At 44.3% G+C, this 24,418-nt stretch overlaps 1 protein-coding gene across 1 annotated transcript; it reads right to left on the reverse strand.

Annotated features, from left to right (window-relative positions):
- Positions 1–901: 901 nt before the first annotated feature.
- LOC146202144 (pancreatic lipase-related protein 2-like) lies at positions 902–20,248 on the reverse strand. The gene is made up of 7 exons (XM_084584054.1): positions 20,077–20,248; positions 17,691–17,728; positions 14,366–14,478; positions 12,644–12,970; positions 9,673–9,925; positions 4,376–4,573; positions 902–1,251 (listed from the first exon to the last, which is right to left on the reverse strand). Exons 2-7 carry the CDS (start codon positions 17,710–17,712, stop codon positions 971–973), a joined length of 1,194 nt encoding a protein of 397 aa, XP_084440180.1. The 5' UTR covers positions 17,713–17,728; positions 20,077–20,248; the 3' UTR covers positions 902–970.
- Positions 20,249–24,418: the final 4,170 nt, after the last annotated feature.

The raw sequence follows: 24,418 nt of genomic DNA on the forward strand, positions 1-24,418 counted from the left end.
AAGGCCAAATACACTGAAGATTTGGATACCAAGTGCCCCAAATGCGGTGCGGCCGATGAAACCATACATAATATCTCATCCGTACATATGATCGCTATGAAACTGAACACGCAAACATAAAAAAAAAAACAAAGAAAAAAAAAAAAAAAACCTTCGAAGACTTCCGACTTGCGTGCCTAGATAGAGAGTGTTCGCTTAACGTTATTTCCGGCTGGCAAGCTTTTGTCGTAGGAACCGCTAATCCCCACGAAACAGAACGTCAAACTGCGCCGGCGGCGTAAAAAAAGGGCTTAGGAATGGGGAAAGTATCGTATTTAGATAAGGACATGCACACGCGCAAGAGAACAGCCGTTAGTGTGGCCCGCGATGTCTTTGTGTTTTGCCGGAGTCAAACACGTGTACGCCCCACAAGAATAAACCTCCTGGTTAAGGTAAAAGCGCACGCGAAAAAAGTCGGCGGAAGTTCCTTGCACCGTTTTCAGGCTCTGAAACTGCTGCGCAGCAGATGGAGGGCGTTCCAGTTATGCATATGCGCGCACTGTAGCGTGAAGCAGTGACCACGAACGGAAGTGTGATTCCTGAGATGTGAAATGGCATTAGCGTTTCCGGGCTGCCTCGCATACTCTCTTTTGCATACGTTCGCGTGAAAGGAAACAGAAAAGCAAACGCACCCTATTACATGTTCAAGCAAGATTTTCTCAAACGTTTGTCCAGTTTGTCGCAAATTAGCGGGACAAACAAGGCAAAGGATTAAATTAGGCGCCGTTAGCTAAATGCATTCGTTTCATTACAACGTAGCGACTCCGAAAATATACCAAACTGCCCGACTGTACTTGAAAAAGGAAAGGGTTTAGCGCACTCTATTTTAAGCCTGAGGAATTCGGAGAGGGTGTATGTCACATAGTCTCAATGGAAAGAGAGCTTGTATTTCTCTAATTGAACCAGGGACGCCGTCCGCAAAGCGGTGGCGTTATTTTCGGCGCTCAGTTATATGTCTCGTCTCGGTTGGTGCTTCGTCCAGCGGCTGACAGAAGGGGGACTTCTTAGCTGTCTTGAGGAACTGGAGGCCCCTTCCAGGCGCCTGGAGGCTGTAGTAACCCATCTCGCCGTCAGGGGCGCCCGGCTTGCAGTGGCCGTTGCGGAAGGCCTCCTTTCCGCCTTTGCACTTGTACGACAGGAAACGGCACTTGTTGCGGTACTTGATCGACTCGATGTAGTAGATGGGTGCTCTGCCATGATCGCAGTCTATGTCTGCAATGCAAGAAGGCGGTGCGCACGTATTCAACATTACGGTTTTCAGTACAGCGCTGCAAACTTCAAATTTGACTTGCCGCCGTGTATACTCTGCTATTTCATTGAATCCTTCGGGATCGTGTGAGCTCCCTGAACGTTTAACCCTAACCGTTTATTTTCTTTCTTCGCTTAAATTGTCTAGAGGCCGTCCACTCAACACAACCTGCCCGGGTGGTTCAGTGACTGTGGCTCGCGGGACCGATTCCCGGAATTGGTGACCGCATTTTAATGGAGGCAAAAAACAAAAAGAATTTGGCGCAATAACGGTCTGTGATCCTCTCTCATTACGCACATATACTTCTTAGAATACAGCTGTCAGATACGCTTGCGAGAAAGACTACGCGAGATAGACTTTTCAGGTGGCCTAGTCATTGGCGTATTTGGCTTGCAAACGAAGAGTTTGGGGTTGGAAACCCAATTGGAACCGGAAACTCTTCATTTTTTTTTTTTGTTAAAAAATAGATCTCTCTACAAAGTTAAATAACTGGAGAACCGTGTTAAATTTACATTACACATGATGTTTTAACCGCTTTCGTTCCGCGCGTGACGTTGCACTTCAGGCGAGCGTTGTGGGGTGTTTGAAATTCCCGCGTAAGGTCATGTAGCTGTGACATCCTGACCCTCTCGACTGATCAGGGTTTTCGCTACACGGCGTCGAACGCTGATGAGAAAACGCCAGGTTTTTAGTTGAACGGGAGCATTAAAGCTATCACTTAGAGAGAGAGAGAGAGAGACGCACCACCGCAGGTAGAATAACCCCTTTGGTCTAAATTAATCCCACGACCTCCATTACGGTGTCGCTCATAGCCTAGGTGTCGTTTCGAGAAATTAAAATCCGCATGCCACGCCACACCAGACAAAAAATGGATGGGCTTATTCTCCGAACACCAATGTACTACATATAGTGCATGCTTTCTGATGCTGTAGGTAAAGCTTACCGGCTCCTTGGAAGCTGATTTCCAAGCGAAGAAACTAGCCGTATCTGGGAACTAAATGCAACCAACAGCGGCGACCCCATCCAGACGGCACTATCGCGTTCAGAAACGGCAATTCCAAGCATTTCAATCCGCACTCTACATTGGTGCGCATAGTAGACAAACAATAGCACTACTATTAGGGAACCCTGCGATTGAGTCGAATGGTGGACCCGGCTTCCTTAATGTATGCTGCAAAGATCCGGCGATCGTTTGAAAACATCGCTTCAGTACGTCTAGATCGCTAATCACGCATCCTTGAAAGCTTCATTCCCGGTAGTACGCTCCTCTTTCCTGATCTGTTTAGGTTCGAAATGGATAAACCTTGGAGAGCCCTTTATAATGACAGCATCACAAAATAAAACAAATATCTATATATGAATGGTTTCCACCAGAATTCACACTGAATACAAAAGTTCAGCAATCGTTTATAATTCAGCTTGCATGGATAAACCTCTGAAATGAAAAAAAAAAAAACAAAACAAAAGTTACCCTCCTGATAATTGAGAAATGTATAATTGGCAATCGAAAACATCTTTAGTAGTTTTTGCTTGTAAAATATTTAAAAAGGGGAATTAAAAGTATTATTGTCAGCTTTATATCGGGAGCTTATTGCTAAACTAGCTAGACACAACTAGACAAACTAGACACAAGGACAAGTGAGGAAAACAAGGACTACGCGCAAACTTTTTATTATGCATGTCAACCAACTCACCCAACTTTCTGCTCTCCTAGCGTACATACTTCAACATTTTTCGGTAACGTGAGGCGTGACATTAGTTACTTTTTATTCCCATTGTCCCCACTCCGCCCCCTTTTTCAGAAAAAAAAAATCACAGAACCCTTAAAGGGATATTCCAAACAAACAAAATGCACAGGCGCTTTCGACGACCCTTTTTGTGGGCGGCACGCATGCATGCCAGGAAACACCTGTCCATGACGACACGCTCAAGAAAAAAAAAATGACAATATACCCATAAAACACTAAACACGCGCATGAAAACAAATTCACACATTTGCCTGTTGTTTAAATTCAACAGCTAGCTGTAGTTATAAAGTTGTCGTTGCAATAGTCTAGCGCTGTTCATCAACTTTATTTTCAAAATAAAATTTCCTTCCTGCATTCTGTAACTGCGGCTAAGTTCCTGGTTATTGAATTCCTGAGTGAGCGGGGCTAACCGCGAACACCGTCGCGTAAACGCTCGTTCACCCCCCCCCCCCCCCCCCCTCCCCGGTAACTGTACATGTTCAATGAAATAATGTTTATGTGCACAAATATATATTTTTTCGTAACTATGTCGTTAAAACATTTCTATATTGCTACACAATTTGCGCGTCTGTTTAGTTCACAGAAGCACAGCGAGCATTTTGCCTCAGCACATTTTTAAAAATTACTCTAACGTTTTTAAGACTTCAGTGATGTTTTCTTCGTGAAGTTAGAACTGATGATGAAGTGTCATTTTGCGTTTAATGTCACATTCCGGAAATGGCTTCACCATGTGCCACATAGTTAGAGGCCATCGCGTGTAATTCTACAAGCAACGTTAGGCCGCTATAACATCTTTAAGCTCCTGCACATTTGTGCAAAGTGTTCTCGTTAAATACGGATTTCGGGTAAAATTTTTGTTTGGGCTGGAAGTTTAATGCAAAATAGGAGCTTAATAAAATTTATATTGTCCGTTCTTGCAGGATGACGCCCTGAATAAAATTTATGGCGCAGAGTAACAGCATAGTAACGTGCGGTACTTTTTTGCGGTAAAGGCAACGGTAACCCGTTACCATTTCTGTAGCTAACTCAGGAGTTTAACGTGTTGCTTTTTTTTTAAACTTAACGTGCAACGTATTTAGTTACTTTTTTTTTTATAACACCTACGACACTGGTGGTATAGTACGCAAAAAATAGTCTCGTTTCTCACTGGACGAAATTTACGGTTACGAAACGGAAGAAATTGTTGAAAAAAATGAGGAAACTATGCTCAACAAGAAGCTTCGCATTGATGCAATAATTTTGCATTCTTATCGCTAAGCTAATGGCGTTCATTAGCATGGCTGGCACAAAACCACGAGGAAGTGCCCACCATGCGAATGTCATGGCCGAATGCACCCACCGAGTATGCCTCCGCACCCAGGCTGACTCCTGCCTCCGTTGGGGAAGAAGTCCACGTGGCCGTATGGCTTGCTCATACCAAGAGCCTTCTGCAGCACCGTCCAGCCCGAGCTTGTGTGGATGGCGTCCACGTAGCGGGCGTCCTTTCGTGACACGTACACCTCAGACTGCTCGAACAAAGGCCGCGCCGCATCCAAGGCTGCGCCGGAACCATCACATGCACAAACATATTTCAAGAGTGGTAGTGTGTATGACACACTTTACAGCTCATCCATTTTACTTTAAAAAGGTCATGAGTCCTAACGTCGTGCCATATACCGGAACAGGCAGCTGCATTTTTCAAGGGCCGAAATGGGGGCAGGAAGGAACTTTCGCGCCGTTATAAATGATGGCGAGCGGTCGGATTCATTGGAAAGGCGCCCTTCACGACGTCTAATTTTTTTTTTCTTCTTCTATATCTAGTACCACACGTACATTAGTATTTCAGCGTCGCAACCCTAAACTTTAAGGTCGGTGACAGGCTTTCTAGTGTTCCTGCATGGTGGAAGTTTAGACCACAGTTGGCTACTTTCGGGGCGATCAGAAAACCAGGCACGCTTGCGCTTTCGCGTTTCTCCTGATGTCGATTCGGAGCTTTCCTAGCAGGAAAACAAACCCGTGCTCTCAGGATCTCCCGGAACGTTTCTGGAAGCCGAATTTATCCCACGACCACCAGGCGGCAGTAAAGGCGGCAGAGCTAAGGCATCTTTGACCCCGCTTAACACAGATGTGTTACTGTGTGCGTATCCGCGTATTTTGTACAAGCATTTCATTCCTGCAGGCTAGGGTATATAGATAGACCAGACTCAGCGAACTGCGGTAAATATAGCTGTCGCATGAATTTTCAAGTACAGCATGCACTGCATCAAAACGACATGATGGGTCAAACGGTGCTACTATACCATGTTTATATACCAAGAACCGAGCACACTCGACGAGAGAATAAAGAAATTATTGCTAACATTTCTTGTATTTACACGATATTTATGTCTTAGCAAAGAAAGAATTATTAGTCAAGACTTGCGCTGTATGCTATTATAACAGTTTCGTTCCACCTATATGCGTGTTCCATGATGCACTCACCAGAAAAGCAAGGGGACAGCGGCTACAACTAATTTATTAATCACAATCTGCGTCTGGGTGCTGTATAAATGGTTTGGAGTGGTTCTTAATCATTCGACAATTATTAATTTAGAGGAAACCGCTTGCACAAGGCGAAAAGCCTGTTTTAGGTAATTTTTCACCACCACTTTGACGCATGCTTATTCTCGTTGACGGGTGGAGCATATTTTACCCTCAGCATATTATCCCTGCAGTACAATAAGAGCGTGCAAAGTCGAACTCGAGAAGACTGTGGAAGGACGGTTTGCAGAGGCCGAGACGGCCTGCTCAGGACCGTTTGACGTGCTAGATTGCACCGGCAAGGCCTTCTTTCTATAGGGACGCGTAATGTACTGACGATTGCATCCTTGTCCAGAGCGCTCGAGTGGCCTGCTGCAAGATAAATAAATAAATAAATAAATAAATAAATAAATAAATAAATAAATAAATAAATAAATAAATAAATAAATAAATAAATAAATAAATAAATAAATAAATAAATAAATAAATAAATAAATAAATAAATAAATAAATAAATAAATAAATAAATAAATAAATAAATAAATAAATAAATAAATAAAAATGTTTGAAAGTTGTTCTGAAAGTAGTACAGCGTTCATGTCTGTTCCGCTCGTTTGTCAAGTGCCTTCGGTCAAAAGCAAGAATGATTAGTGAAATCCCCTAACTGTTTCGAGATTTTGCTTCGTTTGCTCTACAAAGCATTTCGAGCGTTCTAGGGAAGCATGATACGCACATGAGTGAGAACAAAAAGGTTTACGGAAGATTATGCATGTTTCGGTTTCCTTCCCTGTTCAAGTTGAAAACGACTTGGATGCTGCGCGCCAAGAGGAAAACTAGATCGAAAAAAGAAAAGGCGTGATTGCCACGAAGTTTTGAGTAACCATGAAATGGAGTTGTAACTTCTTTCCCTTTCATACTGCCTGATGTTGGACGCAGCAAAGACCCCACACAGAAATACAAGTTAAAAAAAAAAATTAGGAGGACGCTTAAACTTACCCTTAAGGGTAAACGCGATAGACCATTTAACACCGCCTTTTCATTCCGCGTCTCAAATACAACGCGTTCACGACATGCCCCACTGGCACGTTTAGTACAAATGACACTTAGTGGCTCTGAAGACCTCTGGCGCTGCATAGTTACGCAAGTACTACTGAACACTTAGTGGTATATGCGTATTAGGGCGCCTGCGAGGGCCTGGGCTCGAACCGCAATTAAGGCAAATGTATGTTCATGAATTACTTCTGTTTTCTGAAGTACCCAGGGACCCTCTTCCCAATTTTGACACCAGTTGGGCCCTGTCATAATTCGTTAGCTTTACTTGAGTGTGAGGTGTTTAAAAAATTATCGCGTCCTGTGGTTGTGACGCCTTGACCTGGCCAACCAAACAGGAAGTTTCTGACCACCATATATGGTGTCGGCTTTCCGACGAAATGAGGAGCTGTATACGCTATCGCGTAAAACTAAGTCGTATAGGGCTTCTCAAAACTTGGGGGCACTTAAGCTCCACCTTCTAAGGGTATGACACGACAGCGTTAATGACTCCCGTTTGCGGCTTCCCTCGCGGACATTTTTACATGCACTTTGCTACTCTCTTAATTCATAATTTCTTAATTTATCCCTCTATCATTTCGCACAAAGTATACAGTCATAACCTCTCGTACTGTATGAAGGACCAAGCGACAAAGATATACCGCTTCACTTTAACCAAGCCATGCGAGTGTGCTTGCGGGGCCTTGGAGTAGAGTGCCTTATGTATACTTCGAATCCGACGGTTCCGGAGGGATCGGTTCCCGCTTCGCCATCACATATCAAAGGAGCCATCAAAGGAGATATCAAAGGAGCTGCCAGCTCGTCCATGTCATGTGGTTTCGTGACGTCACCACAACCCGCTGAGCAATCACGGTCCGTCATGCAACCTGCCAGCTGCCGCCTACCAGATGTACGCCATTAATTTTTCTCTCTCACTGCAATGACGACAACGTTGACGCTGGATTTTCTGAATAACCGGAGCTTTAACGCTGCCTTGTCAAATGTTTCCAAGTCGCAGGGCGTTTTAGCAGTGTATTGTGACGCTGAAGGCGCTCACAAAGCTAGCAATGTTCTCAGAGGCGAGTCCAATACATTTAATACACTTCACAGAGATTTTCGGCCCCGTAAATGCCCCACTGCACAGCTGCAAAGCACACCGCGTGTCCCAGGAATTTATGATAGACTTGTAGCGCCCCTTCGGGCTGCGTTCTGTCGCAAGCTACGGCACGAGAGGTCCTACAGACCTTGCACCTACAATAAGAATGGTTAAATAAAGTAATTTGACATCCTTCTGACCTATCAGGTTTGTGCCTCTCTGTAGTGGATGGTCGCGCCTCTGTTGCGGCGCTGTCCTGTAGCTCGCATCCAACCATGCTTACTCCCCATCCCAGCGCGCATTGCGTTTTGTGCACACTGAAACCTTCTGGCGCATCCTGAGAAGATAAGAAACTATTTACCTCACCTCGTGCCCCTCTCTGGTTATTATCACTGCACGTTCCGCAGTGCATTGGCGCGCTTGCTTTACCACTCCATAGAGCTCTCTGTATGCAATACGGAGCGGTGCGCTGGGAAAATGCCGGGGTCGGGTTGAAGTGGCTCTTGACAACATCACCTCAGCCTGTGCCAATGGCAGTACATTGATCTTGCGTCACTGAGTTTTTCCACCGAGAGTAAATTAGCACGTCTTTCGGATTTGGTCTCATTCTACGTAGGGAGCAAAACATCTACTTGTTCTCTATTGAAGTCGGGATTAAGTGAATCATCGCTGAAGGTTCACCATCCAGTAACGCTGACCTCTTTGTGAGTATCCGCTACCCGAACATATTGAACAGAGGCTGATGATGCATAAATGGCGTGCATATTAAACGTCTCATTTTGCGTGCCTTATTTTTAGGCAGTGAAAATATACCGCGTGAGTTTAATTTCATAACGGAAAATAACAGAGTGTCGCACCAACACTGAAAGTAGCGCCTGCGGTCTTAGCCGTAAAGTGAAAATACCGACTGTTTTTTAGAAGTTTCGAAATTTTGAAAGAAAGGTAACTGGTTTAAGATTTATTTTATCCTTGGGGTTTTATTTGGAGCTACGGTGAACACCAGGTAAGAGGAAGAATGCTTCACTTCGTTGTCTATTTAACAAAATACGTTAATTAACTTTTAATTCGCGTTATTTTAGAGAGCATGCAGCATTTGCAATTTGGAGCTCGTCCTCCAGAAAGTATAGCCGAGCAAAAGAAAACTTTCCTTAATGAAAATCGCAGCGCGCGTTACAAGACACACAAGTGTCACCCTGATAGGCGGGTTCAACCCGTAACACAGCGTTGACCCGCCTGTGTGACGTACATCGCTCCACCCAGAGATTTCGTCAATCTGCTGGCATCACCCGAGACCCAAGGGCCATTTTTTTAGCCTACACCAGCTACAACAGTTTAGAAAATCTCCTATACCTCCAATGATTTTTAGCTACATAAGTGTAGCTGGTGTAGGATAAAAAAAATGTCCCCCCAGACGGGCGTGTGGCGGTTCGTTGTTAATTTCGCTTTAACCACGGCGTCGCTGACAGCCGCCGCGTCGGTACCTATTGCGCGCAGTCATTTCGCTCGTAACCCGGCTTCAAAGCTCTAAGGCGGAGCGATATACGCCGGACGAACCCGTTGACCCTGGGTCATGTCGTGAAGCCGCATATCAGCCTGATATCTGCGGGTATAGTAACGCGTGCTACAATTTCTTCAAAGGAATATTTATTCCCGGCATTATTATTTGGAGGACGAGTTCGAATTTTGGAAATGCAACATACCCCCTCAAAGAAGATTTAAAACTTCATTAACGTATTTGGTTATTCATCGAACTAATTGAAGCATTCCGTTTCCTGCCTGGTGTCGGCCGTAGCCCTCTAAATAGATCTAAAGGCGTTTGCCTTCTTTAAGAAACTTTGAGCCTTCTAAAGAAAACACTACGTATATATAGTATAGCAATCAGCAGTTCCACGATCTTTCAGTGAGGCGCTAGCAGTTTTTTTTTTTTTTTTTCTTTTTTTGCGGAGGTCAAGCTATGCGCTCCTGCCGCACTTCGCAAACAGGATCATGCGCGCAAAGAGTAGCCGTCTCACCCGAGATCCTGGCCAGCATTTTTCCCGTCTTCCTCAGGTAGTGGCGACCGCAGAAGCCGCATACCTGGGCGCCCAGGCTGAAGCCGACAAGATGCACCCGTTCGTCGGTGACATTTTCGCCGAAGTGCTTGGACAGCTTCTGCACAAGCAGCGATATCTGGCGGCCGACCAGGGCCGTGTTGCCCACGGCCGTCAGGTACTTGGGCGACCGGCAGCCTCGACCCCAGTCCACGATGATCATGTTGCAGTCTTTCTGCGGGACGAGAGCCGAAATCTGTCGTGTTGCAGGGCCTGGGAGCATAGAGCTATTCAACTGTGGGCGACAGACATTTTATTAACCCCTGTTTTATTGCGAAAGCAATGCTACGACCGCCAAAGCGATACCTCGGGTGGCCGCAGCTACGCCGTGAAGAGGCGTAGCTACGGTCTCCTCATAAAAAAAAGTCAGCCTACCATGACATTTGACTTCACGTTACCCCTATGCCATGGGCAGGAGCTGCTAACTCGGGTCGCTCCTTTCATATAGGAGGGTGGTATCAGAATCAGCCTGCCAGAACCGTTTGCGTTCTCGTTATCCCTACGCAAGCAAGTTCATACGGCTTGGTTGAAGCGTGACTTTATACGTGGGCTGGTAGCTTACGCTCTCGCGTCATACCCTTAAAGGATCAGCTTACGTGTCCCCTATAATGTAGCACCTTACTCTCATAGGGCATGATAGGGAAATAGTGTAGCAGACAAAAGAAGCTTCCACCGTTGCTTTCGCAATTCAACTAGGGTTAACCAGCTAAACCATATCTAATTTTTTTTTTTTTTAAGGAGCAACATAACTTTTTTTCCCCAATAGTTGCTGACGCACGAAATCGCTAAACGAAGCGCTCACGGTATATTAAAGACGAAGGCAAAGAATCTTGCGCGCTTTTCTCCAGATAACACCTTGCTCCACTGATTCATGATGGCAGCGGGGCACGCAAGCAGACTATAGTAGATAACCACTGGTTATTGGGTTAATAATTATCAGCTTTCTTTTCTTTTCTGCACTTTCCAGCATATTTACTTTAGAATCAATTTTAGCATGACGCGTAGAATGCTTTCCTCAGTAGTAAGCTGCTCTTTTCTCGAGATGTACCAGAGCAGCGTCGATACTGTGAGCATTTTTTCTCGACTCACATGCGACCGTACACCTAGGGACTCTCGACTGAATAATAGTAATAAAAAATTCGAGGACACTTTGGCGACTAAAGTGATGAAAGGCGAATAACTGAGTGGTGCATTCTGCTGCGCGACTGTTGCGCATGTAGCGATGAATGCTGCTACGAGTAAAGCGAGCGACTACTCTTTCATCACATTCTGCGAGTGCATTTATTCAGTGAATTCTGCTCAGCAGCGGCGAGATCGCGCTCCTTGTATCTTCACAGTTGCTCTACGTTTACTTTTGTGTGGTTGATTTTACCGGGTGCCCGGTATTAATTAGTAATTATTCATTTAAACATCTGTAACTAATTAGTAATCATTATTTAACTATTCAATAATAATTAATTAATTATTTAGATATTATTCAGTACTTAGTAATTAATCAGTAAAATCCTAATTAGTAACTGATCATTGATTGACATACGGCCATATAAGGCACGCATTCGCGCATACTGTCGTGGCGCTCTGTGATCTCGACCAATCAGAGCCGCCGCAAAAGCGTGACACTTTTGCTGACGACAACGATGAGGCAAAAAAAAAAAAAGATTTCTTAATGCAGGTGGGTGTGCACACAAGAAGGGGATTCAGAAGGAAAATATTGAAATGCAGATATAGGCGCACTGACTCGGGAAGCCGGTTTCGTTGCGGGGCCTGCTACATGCTGTGCGCCACTGGGTCATCGCACCTTCACATAAATCATCTCGCCTGCTGCGCTCGTGTGCAGCGCGTACAGCGCCTATTCACGATTGCCTATGCACTTCGCGGTGCATGTGGGAATCAAAAACGTCTCAGATGAACCGTTTCTTTGCTTTCGCTCGCGCGAGTAAGAACGTTGACCCGTGGAAACTGATCAGTTATTAACATAAATAATTCTTATTTTCTTGCGTGAGAAGAAAATTACAACTGCCGTAATATTTTCCCTGCATCCTGAGAAATTTTGAAATGGGATGCCTGCATACCTCGTGTATTCAGGCTGAAGTAGGGAATCGTTAGTGTCCGCCTGCACATTTGTTCGACCTATATCTGGCGCGAAGTTGAATGATTTCGTCGCACCGACAAGCCACCAAGTGCAAGCAAGAGGTCTCAAAGCCTGAAGTGAGTATCTGCACCATGCCTGCAGTCAGCTTAAGGAACATGCGCCGAAACACTGCCACTCGAACCAGCGGCGCCTATCCAGCATGACCTTAACCTTTGTGCTTCTGGCGCGCAGGTGTTCTTAAGTACATTTGTAATGCCATATGTTGATAACCCTTCGTTTCTGCTTCTTTCTTTTTTTTTCTTCTATTAAACGGGGAGGTGATGGGGGAGGAATGAATCTTCACAGCCGCAGTACCGACATACAAGCCCGGCGCTATGGCAGAAGGAAGTGATTTTTCTGGATATAAGTTGCACATACGCTCACCAGACGGCAGAGTTACATAGCCCAGTTTGGGCCTTAATTTTTATTTGTTCTGTTCGATATTTTTTTTTTTTTTTTTACTGGATCTGCACATTCACCTTACTACAATAAATCTGTCTTGAAGTTAACGCTTTGTTTGTGTCGTACTTGTGTCGTCTCCTTTGAGCCGCAGGGTGTTTCATAAAATGAAAGGCCAGCTCGTCCGCAACGTCTTATATTTATGATTTGATCATTATCAAGTAAGTAAGCAATATTGTGGAAGCAGGAAGCAAGATGCAGACAAGGCTCGCGGCGGAACCTCGAGACTTTCATGGAGGCATGGAGGCGCACGAAAAGAAGAAGCCACGTAGAAGCAATGTGTCGCGTGATCTTTCCACTTACGACGTTAAGCAGAGCTTCCTTGAGTTCGTGCAGCCAGGTGCTGTTGACATTCTGCGTGTAGCCGTGTACCAGGATGACGAGGTCCTTGGGTGTCCGGAAGAATGGTGCCGCATCTCGCCGCATAGTTAACTTGTGCAATCTCCGCCCATTCTTGTTTTCCCGAGAGTAGATGTAGAACTTGGTCCTCACGTACCTTGGCCGCTTAGGCAGTACGAGTGGATGCGTTAGCCTGTATTTGTCATCCTTGCGGAAGCAGCCAACTCGCCTGTAGCAACGTTGATCTCGGATCAGTGAGATTGCGTTGAGTGGGAACTTCAGGCTCCATTTCTGGTCAACGAAAAAGAAGGGTCTTTTCAGGCTGCGTGCAGCATAAATTCGTATACTACCTGTATAAAAGTATGCAGTATTCTTTTCAGCTTACACTTGCGCCTATACTACACTTGTCGTTACGTTCTTGCATTGTTCATCTTGATTTTCCTTGCTCTATCTTGTTATGAATTGTTAGAAATGTTTTATTGAATATCAAACTTGGTTACAGTAATGTAGTCAAGGCCGTTTTGTCTTCTGTGGCACTTATGAGCTCCGCTTTTAAATGTAGGACGTGAAAGCGTTAATGCACACTGCTACTGGCCTAATGACTAATCTCTTAATTTGCGCCAGGATTATCTTATTCATAATGACGTGTAAATAACAAATAATGTATATAAGACCACTAGGCATAAATATAAAACCCCACTATAACGAACCCGTAAGAACGTGCTTGCTCGTCCTTATGAGTGACGTGTCTGAGTAGGGATCGAAATAATCGCGGAAGGTTCGATTTCCAAGTCAAATGAGCTACCCACGTTCGAAGCTCCTGCCAACCAGCTCATATCACGCGATCGCGTGACGTCACACGAACCGCCGACCAATCAGCGCCCAATAACGTCTCCTTCCAACTTCGAACTGTCCCAATTGTCACAAACACGAGCATGCACTAAGGATGCAGCGCGGATCCAGACTGAGACCGAAGGGTTCAGTGAGCGGGGGTCTATAGTGCTAGCGTGCTAAAAACTGAGGTTGTCATACCTTTTAGCGGTGTTTCTCATGCGTCCTTGAAACTGTAGTACAAGATGACATAGGCTGAGGAACTAGTCAGTAAAGAGTCTGCGAAGGCAACCTCTTCAGCGCTTTAACTAAACGTGTCCAACTGAAACTAGATAGACTGAAATTCAGTGCAGCCTATCCGTTTTCGTAAACGTTTGGTCTTGTTTGCAAGGTGCCCTCCTCACACGCATTTCCAGTTGTTTATTTTTCAAGTGCTCCCTGGCATAGCAATTTTCACGCTTTGTGAAATCAAGAGCCAGCGAGGGGAACACATGCATTTGGAACACGTGCATAGATTTTAGGACCGAGTGGCATCCAAACAGCAATCTAACAATAAAAAAGAAAACGTCATGCATTGCGGTGAAGTTTCCTGTCTGGATGACCTATTGAGTGCTGCGCATTTAGCGCCTTCGATGTTGTAGTTTTCCTTTTTTTTTTTTTCATTTTTTTTTCATTTATGGGGAAGATTCCCCACAGGCCAGTATGCCACTGCTGGTGCATGCTGTAGATTTGACAGAAGCTCTCTCAAGCCTCGTTGAACTGAAATTTCTTTCAGATCATGGCAATGCCTAACGGGATTGTGGCCGAAATGAAGCATGCAAGTCCGTTTCTTCCTTACAGAACAAACTGGCTTACGCCCTCGTTCTTCAGGTCCTCCTCGTCATCCGTGTTGCTTAACGCACTGAGCAGACCACCGGAGCTCTGTACCATGTTTGTGGACACTGCGAAAATGATGACGACCACGGTGGCTTGCAGTAGAAGGGGAGAAAGTGAGGACATTATAAGCAAAAAAAAAAAAAAGAAAAAAAAAAGTTGCAGCTGAACAAAAAGAAGGACTTGGACACAAAAGGTAGCCGGGCAGCACTAGTTAGCTGCTCGAAAAAATGAAGTTTACTTGGGGATATTCACCATAACGAACAGCAGCTCTCCTTCACACACCACTGGTCAAAGGTCTCTCCCATGCCCCTCAAATGAACCTCGTCCTCCGCTAGTTGTGGCTACTTTGTACTGGGAGAACTTCCTATCCCGTCCTCCCACTTGGCTCTCCGCTAATATCTATTGCATTTGCCTTCTCTGGGAATCTATGCCGTTCCTCTAAAGGACCACCGGTTCTCTTCCCTTCGCGCTACATGCGCTTTCTCATGTTCACTTCTCTCCTACTTCTGCTAGGATATCATTAAATAGTGTTTGTTTTCTTACCGTTAGCTCTTCTCTCTTCCTTCATCATAACCTTATAATTTTCTCTTGTTATTGGTCACTGCGCATCTTTCAATTTAAATTCGAGCCTTTTTTGTTAGCCTTCAAGTCACTGTCTCAAAGTTGGTTATGGGAAGGTACAGCTGTCGCGTACTCCTATCTTCAGAAATATCATAAACTACTACCCGTCACTTGAGAGTTCCTTTCATATACACTCCAATACAATCTTCTAACTACTTCCCCCTCAGTGTCCGGATCTACGGTAGCTGTATACCCCGCGTAGATGTATACTTATGACCACTTTCACGCTTCGCTGTCTACCTTTGACTGTTGCTCCCTCCGGCACCGCTGAACATTAATTTAAAGTGTATATTATTTTTAATCCTACCTTATCCTTTTTCCGTAGAGGTCCTTGATAATGCTCTGGACTAGTTTAGACTCTTGAGTTACTTAGCTGGGCGATATCAGCCCATTGGAGATTACTGAGCTATTCCACAAAAACTATTCTACCAACGCTTCTCAATCTCGTTCTCTAAATGCCCCCTGTGAACACGCGGTCATAGTGGTGAGGAGGTTATGCCTCTCGCACTAAGGAACCCTTGCTAATGGGAGTCACTTTCGACGCGGAGTATCTGCCGTTGCTGTGCTGCCCCTGCGGATATTTTTCCGCATATTTACAAGTGCCTCACCCTTTTCTTATCGTTACGCAATGCCTATGTGGCTAATGATGCAAAGATTACCTGAAAATGTCATTATTGCAATAAGGCGTAAGTATTTACAGCTTAGCTTCAGAAGCGATTTACTTTCTTTTTCAGTGGACGGCGTAGGAAGCGTTTAATTTGAAAATCTGCCCATATTACAAAATTTACCCAGGATGATAGGCGGGAAAAGCGTTCGCGCATAGAATAATGTGGGCAGGAAATCTCGATCAAGGAAGTGACAACCACTCCTCTTTCGTCACATTTGATTCCCTTTAATTATCGCAGCAAAAAAGTTAAGGCTAGAGATGCCAACCATTATATTAAAAAATGATGGAAAAGCTGTTATAGGTTTTCAAAAAGACAGAAGATAGAAATTCACAGCAAAAGTTGGCTAATAAGCGCAAAAATAGATAAATGTGTCTTGTAAAGTCTAAAGTTCCTGAAATGCTGGAAGCCTGAAAAGGGAATCGGATTAGTAGACGTCGTTAATAAACTCTCAATCTGCAAAACACCTCTGGAATTGTTTCTTCGGACTAAGCTTGTCAGTGATGCTCACTAAGTTGCCCATCTCAGTTTATTGTCGATCAGGCTGGCGGAATGAAAGTCATGCATGTTTTTCAGAACTTATAGCCATCTTAAGTTATATCATGTTAGCAAAAGAGACTTTGTAAGTTATAGGGCGTAACTTGATACGGTGAAAGGAGATACACTTATTCTGTGGCAAAATTAGTGCCCAATGTAATGAAGATGATCGTCAACAGCACACTCTGATTTCCTACCATATTTTACTCACAGCTCACTTTGCAATGGCCCACTGTCAAGTTGGGAACTCGTATTGGTGTAAGCTTTCCCGGAGGGGGGAGTTTACCCGTGGTCAAATGACGCGAGCAGGTTTTATCAAAATGCCTGTAAAAATGATTCGCCCTTTTCCGCCCATTATTTTAGGACGATACCACAATGTCGAGGGCTTCTCTTGTGAGCCGCAAAATTACGGGAGCGGTTTCATATCATATCCGCCTGTTGCATTCCTATAGGCTTTACTGTATTGTAGGTTTTCAAATGGCAGAGGAACGAAATTCGCAGCCGACGTTTGCCGCCAGAAGCCCGGCGTAACCAAACCTGCGCTCGAGCTGCAGATATGGGCAGATACTAGGCTACAGACACTCTGTGCTGGTTTCCTCGAGCTGCATCTAATGCCGTCTCTTTCTTTGTTGTGTTCACCCAACCGCGACAGTGGCTCGTTCGTTGTAGTGACGCGACGCGACAACAGCCAGCCACCGCCGCTCCTGCCGAAAGCCGCGGCAGAAAACAGCGCACCAATTAAGGCACGCCCCGAAGGGCCGTTCAGCGGCTCATGCCTCGCGCAGGCGTCCTGATCGTCGTCCAGATTGGCGACCCCAAGCTCATCTGCCCCAGTGAGCGTGCGAAGGGACACGCGCCGTTTCGGGACTGGCGCGACCGCTGCCGATCTGCTGCTCCGGGCGATGGGCAGACGCCGCGCCGCGTCTGTGTAACGCCCGATAAACGGCATCGCTATCGGGCACAAAAGCGAACGGGTTCTTGGTTTCGCGCGCTCGAATTACGTTCCCTAACCACCCGGTCATATTAGTGTCGCTGTTGTCCTGTAGCCATTTGTGCACAATCGTGAAAACCAGGTCCAAAAGTGTCTGTCTGCAATTTAAACAACGTGACGGCCACTATGACAAACAGGTTTCAGCCGTGTACATACGCGGTTCAGTTTGTTTATGCGCCAGACATAGTTGTGAGAGCAGCTCTGTGTGTGGTCGTCATTAGTCGCAGTCGTAATAAAATGGCGTGTGCAGCAACCAGCGACGCCTGAAGAACATTGTGGTGGTTATCGCTGGAACTGTCGTTACGCTTTGAAGGAAATTTACAAACGAACATGTTATTTGTGTCCTAGTTCTTTTTTTCTTTGAATGACAACTATTATGAGGTTCACAAGAAGATGGGCACTTCTCACTCTATGTTGTCTGTGGGCTTAAGTGCGTAAAGAGGGTAAAACTCTAAAAGTTGACAGCGAGAAGAGTTAAAAAACAACTTACTTATTTGCAACCTCAGGAGCATTATTGACGCCCTAGACCTGTGGGCAAAATGCACATTGGACAGTGATGCTTCAGAGTAACCGAGAATAAATACAGGAGAAAAACTGAAATGTCGGCAGACTACGTAATTATTTCATGTCATTTTTACCCCATTGAAAGCAAAGTAAAAAAAAAAAAAAAAAAAAAAAAACTAACAATTTCCTTCCTAAAACATGGCAGTGTCAACTCACACTTATTTTTTTCTTTTGTGCACGCCTTGACAAGAGGATAGAAAAGCGGGCTACCAAGTGCATTAGCGAACAATACGATGATCTGCCAGTCATACGTCATCATGATGAGATATGGCTGGCTGACCTTAAAAAGAATTGCACATGCTGCACAGGTCTCGCTACTGTGGGTTGTATTACTTTCTCAGTGCGCAGAGGAGATGGAAAGAAACTAAGCCATAGCAACAAAGAAATGACAACTACGAAAAAAAAAAAAAACAGGTATGGCTCTTTTAAACCCATATGTTGATTAGTTAGCCTATTTCAAAAAATGGCAGCCAGGCAGACTTCTCGGAACAACATTTTTCAAGGCATTTCACCTTGTCGGAAAGGAAAGCCGCATCATTGGAGATGTTGTTAACGGTGCCAGTTAATTAACACGTTTAATTCGCAGCTTGTACAAAATTGTGATGTTGTCAGGCATCTTTACGGTAGCAAAGGGGCATGCAGTTTTTGGTAGTATGGTCGGAAATAGTGATATGAAGTGAAACATTCAGATGAATGGTGCAACAGTGCGGGATGGTTTGTATTACCGAAACAAGAGCTTGAGGAAGTGAAATTGCTTGAGAATTTACCCCCATTCTCCGCCATCATCCTTTCCTTCACCCAAGGGAAAAGCCTATGGGTACCTCTAGGTGAGTACAAAAAGAGGCGCGCATCGAACCGCCACTACCTGTGTGCTACAATCCAGCAAGGTCAATTCTCTGACGGGGGAAACGGTCATTTTTTTTCCTGCCAAAATGAAAATTGACCCTCTTAAGAGCACAGGTGTAAATGGACTCCCAAAAAATGACGCGGGGAGGAGGGGGGGGGGGGGGGGGGGAGGGGGACATGCAAGTGGTAAACTTCGAAAATTAATGGCGTGCAAGGTGAAGTACAGAGTAAACAGTTATAACACCTCAGTCCTCTACAGACAGTTTTTCTGAGCACCATATGGCATCGCAAGGCTGGTGGAATTCTCGACATCATTCTAAAATAGATATTAGAAGAGTGATAGTGCCATCCTCCCGATTCAAATATTAGTTTATTTTACCAATTTGTGTTTGTCTTTTCAAAATTGCCTCACTGAAAGGTCCCAGAGTGATCGCAATTTTAATGGACGTCATTGATTTAGGCAAAGCCCGAAACATTTTGACCTTGATAAAATTGTTCCCATTCGGGCTTGGGTGTGAGAAGTGATCTTTACAGGGAAGGTACTTATATATAAAAACAAAACCTTAACTTCGTGATTTTTTGAATCAAGAACACAAGCAAGTTGCTGTTCATTCGGAGATTTATATCGTTTACATCATTCAGACTTTGTAGCATTCTGTTCAAAATCTGCTCTAAAGAAGCATAATTCTTGTTGACAGCTTGGGCGTGCTTTCTTGTATTGCACTTCGAACTCTATGCTGCTCTTAATTTACTTTGGAGCTCGGAAATATATATGCTATCCTACTGTTTTGTTTTTGTTTGGAAGGATGGAATAAAATTCTCTTTAGGGGAGGCTATCACACTACCAATGTAATAAGCAATTCAAATCTACCCCAGGGTGGTAATTAAAAAAAAAAGAAGCAAATGATGAAACAATAGTACGCAAACTAAAATACGACGTATTAAGAAATCAAGAACATAGGAGACCCGACACGGAAAAAAAGATTGAACCAACCAACTGACCTGGTTACAATATAAACATGCAGCGAAACGATTAGCTACACCACTACGCTTAAGCACGACTTCCTATAGTAAAACCAATATTTTCGAAAAGAATGGCTAACACGAAGTCAGTATTTTGGGCATATGTGGCAAGACAGCAAGCGCGCAGCCAACAACATCTATATCGAAGCGCTGAGAAGGCAGAAAGAAGAAAAAAAAAACATGAATGTAAATGAGAAAAGTAGCAATACAACAGGCAGGCGGAGGTATAAATAGAAAAACACAAACACAAACACATGATAAAAACAGCAAAAATAAATCCCCCGTCTTCAATAAAGCAATAAATGAAAAAAATCAAATAGTTTCTAGGCGTAGTTTTCATTTCCTTCTGACTGTACGTTTGCAGTATAGGCTGCGGCACTTCTGCATATCTGTGTATTTGCAGTGCATCACTGTAATTGTGGGAAAATATAGAGACGTCTTACCAACTTCAAGGGTAAAGCCCTGTAGTCAAGCAGAACAATTAAAACTGGTGCAATTTCATGTGCTTGACGCTTTCGAGCGGAAAAGTATCACATTCTTTCCGGCTAGAGCAATGGTACCTCGTCAGCTTCCTGGCACAGCACTCTGACGTCAGACGCAGGCAGGTGGCTGCCTCTGAGCCGCTTTCCGTACGGACAGGGTCCATCCGTCTCCTTCGGCGCAGCTTCACGGCAGATGGGCCTCTGCGCGATTGTTTGGCGTCCTAAAATTAGGCGCATTGTTGAGTGCACGTCGGGAACCTTTCAGTCGGCCAGAGAATCGCTACTGCCTTCCCCGAGAAATACAGCTTCTGTGACCTGCGCTCAACTCGAACCAATGGTTTACTACAGATGCGATGGGTATTCTCGTTGTGTGCGTGCATGATAACGTGAGGGAAAGCGGTCTAGTTGGAATGGTTAGGTTTTATGCTCTCTGCTAGCTAGCCTTTGCTTGGCTCTCACTTATCGCTCGCGTATAAACTATCCGGGATGCAAGACGCGGCCTTCGGCAACAAAACGGGAGCAGGAAACGTTTGGTGTAACGTGACAAACACGGCGAAAAATATAATACAGCGTGCGAACGTCAGATAGCATTGCACAGCTGGTAGGAAGAAAGCAAAATGCGCGAAAAGGAAGAAGATGCGCCCGCTGTTGTCTACTGTAGACTGGAAAGGTGGAATATTAATTTAAGGAAGTCGCAGAGATTTAACAAGTGCTGATGGCTGCGGTTACTATTATCTCTTCGTGGAGTAACCTTCGCCGAAGTTGCGGTAAAATTAGCTAGGAGGTTGATCAAGACATTTTTTAAAGGTTACACTTCTATTTGGCTTGTAGTAGTCTAGTTCTTGAACATCCTTTTAAACAGGACAACGAGCCGAAGCGCTCTTTTACGCTTGTGAGAAAATTGAATAAAAAGAGGATAGTTTACCGAAAGGAGGGGTGAAGCCGGTCTGCTGGAATTATCTGAAATGAAAATCCTTAGAAAGACTTCTGGAGTCGTCTGAAGGACAAAAAAAAAAAAAAAAAGACATGTAGTGCCAAAAATAAATTTGGACAGCTGCTGCAAGGGTGTGGTAATATAGTGTAGACATTTACTGGCAGCTTCCCACACTCCGTATACCTCGTTGGGCAGTGGTTGGCAGAGAAGGCTTGCGTTTAAATAACTAACAGAGTGAAACAATTGCGGAATTCAGATTTCGGATTATTGCTTTTATTTTATAACGAAAATGCATATTGCATTGTTGCCGATGCATTCACGTAGTGAAGAAAGAAATCATTAAATTTATGCTTCGAAGTGTAGCATAAAAAAAAAAGGGGAGGGGGGGGGGGTTGCTTGAACTCCTCCTGCATGGTAATGAAGCGACACCTTTATTGGCTCCAGTTAGCAGCTCACATTCCTGATCCTCGTTCGCCTACATGCACGCTGTTACCTTTTCAATTAATCCCATGATCCCTTAATTTGTGCCTTTGTTATGTCACACGCACTCTTTAGCATACAGTGGTGAGCTATCGCAATATGTGCAGTGGCACCAGACAAAGTCCCGCTTCAACCAAGCCGCATGAAGGCGCCTGCTATAAGGGTAGCGCGTCAGATTCGGGACTCACGAGTCTTAAAAGGGTGGATTCCCATCTTTCCATCTCACTGCGCCATCTCAAGGGAGATAGCTGTCCGATTTGGCAGTTCCTGCCAACATATGAACATATGCTCTGGGGACTTCGCAGAACCAGGTTAGCACTAGATGCCCGTCTATGACACTTGTCGGGAGCATGCCAGTGATTTTTCGCACACAATGCCGACGCCATGAGTGCCGACACCAGATACTCTGGAAAACAGCACCTTTAACGCTCTCTCGTAAAATTATGGTGCGAAACCTCTGATACTGCTTCTTGTCGAGTTAATCTCAGACTTTGGAGTGGTAAAAAAGGAGTAATATAGAAGAAAAAAAAAAACTGGAAAATAATAGTGCCATTTTTTCTTACTGTAGAAGGATTAAATGGATTCAAATGATTTGTCGTTCAGGAAGCAATAGATTTATAACGTTATGGGCAACATCATGACAGGCGTAGTTATACAAAGTGTAATTCAGATTTGATATCTACATCACACTACAATAACATATATTCAAAGCCTGTGCTCTGAGCTAGCGCTAATAACGAGACACTCTATTTTCCAAGGATAAAAACAAATCTGCTCAGTCAAGCGGTGCTAGTCGGCAGTATCCACTGCTAGGGCCTTTCCGTGTTTTTTCATAGTATCTGAGGCGGAACACACCCCACTCTGCGTTCGCTGTTGTGGTAGACGACATCAGTACTTTTCAACATACAAACCGTCACAGTCAATGGCTGCTCCGTAAGCCGACGCCAATACTGTGCAACGCCCCGTCCGAATTCTGCGTCCAGTTATAACAAGTCTCTGAGAGAAGAAGCTTAGAAGGGGTTAGAGGGCTGATAACGGTAGATATACATGCTCTGTGCAAAGTTTACTATAAAACTTGACTTTACAAAGAAAAAACTAAGACTGCCACACTAAATGTACAACAAAGAAAGCCGCAACCTAGCGCAGTTCTGGATTATCCTCTGCCACAGAGATTCAGGTTTTTCTCGTACTTATTCATCCAAAACTAGAGCAAGCAACTTAAGAGTTAGGGCTTGTACAAACTCGGAAGGTGAGTGCAGCAATACAACCCTGCATTTAAAACAACCAATGGCCGACAAGAAACACGTGTTGGATATGCATGAGAAAAACAAAAGTCATTCGTGACAGGCAGCTGAATAAAGCATGTTGTCGGGCTAGTTGGTAGGCCATCTTTTAAATTTTGTCGCCTGTCCGTTGTCCCCTCTTCTTTCTCTTTTGTTTGCGTTAGTATTATCTTTTTTTTTTTTTTTGCACCAGGGTCTTTATCCAATTTTTAGAAGATGACAGGCAGCTGAGCCTACAGTGCATGGAAGCCTAGATCACGTTGAACCCTTGACCCGGACAGACTCAATTATAGATTAAAATTACACATTTTGTTCTCTGTGGAATTTGGTGCTTCTGGTTGGACCTGTTGCGGCTACCTTATGGTAATGGCTGGAGTGCGATTAGCGCCGTTATTTTTCCGTAGACTTCTTTTGATAAAGAACCGGAATGTTTGCTCCGAATCCAGCAACCTGAACGCACTCGACAGATCTCTTATGTTTCCTTCCAGCTTACAAAGCTTTCTCTTGTGATACAGCATAACTTTCCAACATCGACCGCAAGTATAATGTGAGCGGTTCTTGATAATATTCCAGCGGTGGACGGGCACAAGGCAAACCGATCAGTGAAACTAAGCCATTTTGGAATGCTCAATCCCCCCTTTCTTCCCACCAACATATAAATAGAAGGAAAAGGAAATACTCCTAGACTTAATTTTTTTTCTCCTTACGGGGCCACGAAGTGATTTTAGGGGCTGCACCGTGCCAGCGGTCACTGCATGCAAGATCCGTGACAGCGCCCATTGTAAGGCCAACTTCGCTGGGCACAGATCCACCATGACAATAGGAGTCGGCGCCTTCTCAGATTTCACACATTGTTCCTTGCCGTTGTTTAGAGCCTGTATGTTTTTTTTTTTGTTTTTTGTTTTGTAGGAAAGCCTACAGGTAATTTAACAGCTGTTAAAGTTCGCGACCATAATCACTTCCGGCTGCTTGATTTCTGTTTTTTTTGTATACCTTGTACTTGATGTACACAAAGCTTAATAGAAATCAAAAACTCTCGAAAGAAATTGTAGCGGCACACTCACCGCTTCCACTGCAATAAATAATTGTACGTAAACCTTATACGAACCTTATGCTTCCGTACGTAGTATCTGTAGATGTCAAAACGTTATTAATGGTTAACATGAACCTTGCGGAATTTTCACACGGTAGCACTATAATGCAAAGACTGTTAGTTAGTATTTTTAATAATCTGCATATAATTGCCGCCGGGAGTGACCTGCAACATGTCTTGCCGTAGCTGCTGACATTAGCGGAGTATATATAGACACCAAACGTTTAGGTTGAGTGTCTTTTCTTCTATTTTATTGATGTGTTAGAACTTACTACCCCTGCTGAATAATCTGTAATTGTAATTTTCCTCTAATTCTGTTTTGATTTTAACCGCAGAGACGTGAATCTAACTGAAAAGGGCAGTGTAGGTCACGTGAGGCATTACGAAACTGCGATATATATATATATATATATATATATCGCTGTGACATCATTCGAACTCATTGCAGGAACAAACCGAGCCTGCACCAAGAGCTGGAATGATAACGAATGAAGCAGTTTTTTTTTTTTCTTT

Source organism: Amblyomma maculatum, chromosome 1, assembly GCF_055883805.1.
Source record: "Amblyomma maculatum isolate TAMU_Amacu chromosome 1, ASM5588380v1, whole genome shotgun sequence".
In the NCBI taxonomy this organism is placed as follows: Eukaryota; Metazoa; Arthropoda; class Arachnida; order Ixodida; family Ixodidae; genus Amblyomma; species Amblyomma maculatum.

Coding starts and splice junctions, on each gene's coding strand:
- LOC146202144 (XM_084584054.1), bottom strand. CDS start 17,712: ATGCTCCTGAGGTTGCAAATAA. Junction 9,926..12,643: donor AGGAAGCTCTGCTTAACGTC/GTAAGTGGAAAG, acceptor CTCGTCCCGCAG/AAAGACTGCAACATGATCAT. Junction 1,252..4,375: donor TGGGTGCGGAGGCATACTCG/GTGGGTGCATTC, acceptor CTTGCATTGCAG/ACATAGACTGCGATCATGGC.